Here is a 4,840-nt window from a genome sequence, read left to right as displayed (position 1 = left end):
CCCAAGCACCGGCCCGCCGCACTCTCGCCCCTTCTAACACACCCCTGCCCCCCAAACCGCCCAAACCGCCCGAAAAATTGAAATCCACAGAGGAGGCGAACCCGTGCCGCTGCTACCTGTATATGAACCTGGCCGGCAACACTCGCTTCTGCCCCACCGCCCAGACTGTGGCGCAGCTCTCGCGGGCAGCCGTCGCGCAGCTGTCGCGCCGCAACGCGATCAACATCACGTGCACGCTGGGTGAGAAGAGGGGCAGCTGTCAGTGCAGCCGGTTTGAACGCTGGGGGCGGCCTGACGTTGGAGGCAGCCAAGCGGCGCGGCTTGATTTGCCTGGCTGGCTATCCAAGGCTGTGCGCCGCCCCCACTCCCGGGCCCCCGCGCGCCGGCACGCGCAACCGCCTCATCCCCTCTTCATCACCCGCGCCGCGTCACCCGCTGTCACCAGGCGACATGACCCAGACCACGATGAGCCAGTACCTGAGTAACCCCGCGGCCTTCATGACGTCGATCCCGCCGGCCCCGCCCAGCAAGGGGCTGACCAGCTCACCGTCTTCTGGTCCCAGGGGCCAAAAAGGCGGCAAGCTCGGGGCCGGCGCGATCGCGGGCATTGTGATTGGCGTCCTGGCCGCCGTGGGCATCGTCGGGGCGCTCGCGTTTTTCGTCATCCGCCCCATCATCCAGGTGTGCATGAATGTGTGAAAAAAAACGCCAAGGCTGCCCGGCCGACGCGCAGGGGGCGCTGGTTCGGGGGCGCTGGCTTGCCTTCGAGGGCGCCGTTCCGTGCAGCAACACTTGCGCCCCCAAATCTTGGCTGCAGCAGCTGGGATGGGCGCGCTGCAGATCCGCATGACGTCCTGCGGACGTCATCTCAACGCACGCCATCTTGATCCCTCCCCGCCCCTGACCCGCCCTCATCTCGATCTCTCAGGAGCGGAAGGCGCAGGGGTTCTTCAAGACCCGGGAGCTCGACCTCCCGACTTCTACGTCGATTAACAACCACAACCAACACGGCGGCGCCGCCGCCGCCCTGGAGACGGGGTGGGGCCGGACGTATCCCGCCAACGGCGGCTTCCCTGCAAACGGCAACGCGGCGGACCGAGCGATCTGAGGCCAACGCCGCGACTTTTCTGCGCCCCGCGTCACGGCGGTCGTGCGTGTGAGGGAGTGAAGAGAGGGGCAAGCAGCGAGCGCCGCGCCCGCCCGCGCGGCGGCAGCGGCGCCGCCGCCGCGGGCCCGGCAGAATGCGCCGCGCGGCGCCGCGGGCCGGGCAGGGTTGGATTGCAGGTGGGCCAACGCCCACAGCGGCTGGCTGGCTGCGGGGGCCCGCGGCGCGTGCCAGCAGCGCGGCCGCAGCCCCCGCCTCGCACGCCCTTTGAACACTTGCCATTTCCTTCAGGGCGGGGAGCGTCGCTCAGTCGAAGGCGCCGCAACTTGCCGCGCGCGACCCCTCTTCCTTGGCGCCCGGACGAGGCGCCCGGGGCCGGGGCGGGGCCTGGCGCCGCCGGCGTCGCGCCGCCGCTGAACTAACGTCTTGCTTGCACCGCGCGCGGCCTTCCGGCTTCCCCGCGGCGCCTGGATCCGCCCCGGCCCCGCCCCCTCTCATTTTGGCATCTCAGCGGCGCCCGGCGCCCAGCCGAGGCCCAGCGCCGCTGCCCTCTCTTTCTACTGATTGAATTGCGGCAGGCCGCTTGCAGCCGTTTGTCAGCTGCAGCAACAGTCACTCACACTGACAAAAGTGGCCAACGGGCCCCGACAGTGCTGTCTTATTCCAGAGCCGTGTGTCCTGCGTTTCTGGCACTGATGAGCCACCCAAACCTCAACATCGCCCACATGTTTGCCTTTCTGTTTGGGATACCCTGTTGACAACGCATTCGTGATGCGCACATTGCTTTTCGCCGGCGCCGATGCGCGCGGCGGTGCGCGGCAGAGCGGCGAGGCCCTCGGCCCGCGGAGCCCGCAGCCCTGGCAAGGGTCCCTAAAACTTGTTTGTTTGTAATAAGTGTGCATGCATGTATGATGTTGTATCCAGAGACACACCCCTCGCCCTCTTTCGGATCCCGTGGCCCGCCTGCCAGCGGCCCTGTGTCCCGACCGACTGCCTTGAGCTGCACAGGGCGCCCCTGCCACCCACAGGGGTGGATGGGGCTGCCGCCCACCAGCCTGCCATTCACCGAGAACAAGCGGATCCCGATAGCCAACATGGAGGTGGGCGTCCAAGCAGCAGTCGCAGGTGGTCTGCACGCACGCTGTTTGCTCACGGCCCGGACCGGGCAGAGGGCGGGAGGGGGTGGGGTGCGCGGCGTGCGGGCGTTTGGGGTGTTGGTCAGGCGGAGCTGTCGCGGCTCATGGAAGGCAGGATACCCACGCCACGCTCGGCTTTGGCCGTCCTACAATACCAGTATAGTGTATTCTCGTGAGTCGCCGGGCCTACTTTGCGCTGTTTTGGCCGGGAGATATGGTATGCACGCACGGCACGCGAATGGAGCGTGCGAGCGGCACCCACACGCGTGCGCCCGCCCGCCCCGCCACTGCAGGATCGGGGGAAATGCTTGGACAGCAACAAGCTATTATTGTATCCGTGGAATCAGTTGATCGGCGGGTGGGATTGAGACACATACTGCACGTACGTATTGGCGAGGCACCAGCAAACCGCCCCTGAAGAGGTGCCTTCGGCGTTGGGGACACCAATCGCATCTGCTCTTTTTGAACATATGAACTTCTTGACTGCATCTCAAACGCTTTGCTTGAACCCAGATCACCACACTGAGACTGACGAGAGTCCGCAGGATCGCCGAAATAGAAAGCTCCAAGTGGTCTAGGGGTCACTCTTGGTGCTAGAGGCGGTGGTACCGCGCCCCATAGGCGGGATGGAGGCCACTATAGTCTGCATCGACAACAGCGAGTGGACCCGCAGCGGGGACTACGCCCCCACGCGGTTCCAGGCCCAGGCGGATGCCGTGAACCTCTTGGCGGGCGCCAAGACGCAGGCCAACCCGGAGAACACCGTGGGCGTGCTGACCATGGCTGGCAAGACGCCGCGCGTGCTCGTGACGCCGACGCCCGACCTGGGCAAGGTGCTCAACTGCATGACCGACATCCCCGTCGAGGGCGAGACCAACATCGCCGCAAGCGTGCAGATCGCGCAGCTGGCGCTGAAGCACCGGCAGAACAAGAACCAGCGGCAGCGCATCGTGATTTTCTGCGGCAGCCCTGTAAAGGAGGAGCAGGTGCGCGCACACGCTGTGCTGTTCCATCCGCCTGGCTGCACGCCTGGCGGCCGGCCGCCCGTGACGTTTTCCCCCTCTGCAATTTGCGTTGGCGCGCGTGACCGCGCCAGCGGTCGCGCTCGGCCCCAATCTTGCCCACTCTGCCGCATGCAATGCAAAACATGGTGGAAAATAAACAGGAGAAGCTGATCAAAATCGGAAAGAAACTGAAGAAGAACAACGTTGCGGTCGACATCGTGTCTTTTGGCTGTGAGGTGGGCGGGGCGACGCAGCCGCGGCGTGGCTGCCGGCGAGTGCATACACGCAGGTGCTCATGCATCTGTGCGCGCCTGTGTGTGTGGGTGTGTGTGTGTGTGTGTGTTGCAGCATGCCAGCGGACCAGTTTGAGTGCAGCTGTGCTGTTCGTTTGCATGCGCGTGCGCAAACGTGAGACGACCGCATCTTCCTAACGCAGCACGCCGCCCGCGGCGCCGCAAGCCCTCGCCCGCGCCCCCACCCCCCTGCGCCTCTCTCGTGCGGCCCACGATTTTTCGCACTCAGCAAACCCCAACCCCGCACCCCTCTCCCCCGCGCACCCCTCTCTTCCCCAATAAAGACCGACAACGACGAGAAGCTCTCGGCGCTGCACGGCGCCGTGAACAGCGGCGAGAACAGCCACCTGGTGTCGGTGCCGCCGGGGCCCATGCTGAGTGACGTCCTCATTGGGTCCGCCATCTTCCAGGTCGGCGGGGCTTTCGAATTTCAAGTTTTGGCGCGCTTCCTTGCTGGGGTTTGTGTGCTGGGTCTGGAGTATACGTCAGCTCCCTTGCATGGGGGTCGGCCCGGGGCTTGACTGTGGCGGCCGCCTCGCATGGGGAGTGGATCGGGTGTCGGGTTTGGCGGCCGCTTTGCGTTGAGGGTGGCGGCTGCCGTGCGTGGTGATTCCCAGCGGTGCCCACGGCTGCGCATGTGGGTTTTTTTGGGGAGGATGGGGGCTGGGGTGGGCGTCGGGGCCCCAGCGTTCATGGAGGGTCACGCCATGGGGCGCCGTGTGAATGAGGCCGCGCCGGCGCCGGACGCTTCCGCAGGGCGAGGGCGGCGGCGCGTTTGGCGGTGGCGGCGGCGGGGGCGGCGGCGGTGGCGGCGGGGACGGATTCGAGTTTGGTGTGGACCCCAGTCTGGACCCAGAGCTTGCGCTGGCGCTCAGGTATGGGAGTCGGGCAGGCACGACGCTCGAAAACGGCGTGTGCCCAGCTCGCGTGCGAAATGCAACCCAGCGCCGCCTTTGGACGATTTCGCTCCGCGGCGGCGGGTGGCTGCGGCTGCAGTGATGGTTGAGGTTCAGCTGCCTGGGCAGGCGTGCGGGAGCTGGCTGAGCTGTTTTTCAGAGGTCCAGGCATTGAAACCAGACTGTTTGCTTGGGTGTGCTTGTGTCCCCCAGCCCCAGACCCTTTCAGTTAGTCGCCGTCTACCTTGTGTCCTGATTTTGATGCGGTCTTTGTGAACCACACAGGGTCTCCCTAGAGGAGGAGCGGGCGCGCCAAGCGGCCGCCGCGGCCGCCGCCGGCGGCGGCGAGGCGGGCGCCCCGGCCGAGGGCGCAGCGGCTGCTGGCGCTGGCGGTGCGGCCCCCGCG

The 4,840-nt window shown here is 66.5% G+C and overlaps 2 protein-coding genes across 2 annotated transcripts; both read left to right on the top strand.

Moving 5' to 3' along the window:
- Positions 1 to 122: 122 nt before the first annotated feature.
- MNEG_12987 (hypothetical protein) lies at positions 123 to 1,108 on the top strand (the record flags this gene model as incomplete). Its single annotated transcript, XM_014038541.1, has 3 exons — positions 123 to 240; positions 446 to 681; positions 929 to 1,108. The coding sequence occupies 3 exons, from the start codon at positions 123 to 125 to the stop codon at positions 1,106 to 1,108; spliced, it is 534 nt and encodes a 177-aa protein (XP_013893995.1).
- A 1,759-nt stretch (positions 1,109 to 2,867) lies between these two features.
- Positions 2,868 to 4,690, top strand: MNEG_12986 (26S proteasome non-ATPase regulatory subunit 4; the record flags this gene model as incomplete). Its single annotated transcript, XM_014038540.1, has 5 exons — positions 2,868 to 3,227; positions 3,407 to 3,481; positions 3,823 to 3,948; positions 4,295 to 4,413; positions 4,654 to 4,690. The coding sequence occupies 5 exons, from the start codon at positions 2,868 to 2,870 to the stop codon at positions 4,688 to 4,690; spliced, it is 717 nt and encodes a 238-aa protein (XP_013893994.1).
- Positions 4,691 to 4,840: the final 150 nt, after the last annotated feature.

Source organism: Monoraphidium neglectum (assembly GCF_000611645.1).
Source record: "Monoraphidium neglectum strain SAG 48.87 unplaced genomic scaffold scaffold03557, whole genome shotgun sequence".
Lineage (NCBI taxonomy): Eukaryota > Viridiplantae > Chlorophyta > Chlorophyceae > Sphaeropleales > Selenastraceae > Monoraphidium > Monoraphidium neglectum.
This window is presented reverse-complemented; position numbering and strand designations above follow the sequence as displayed.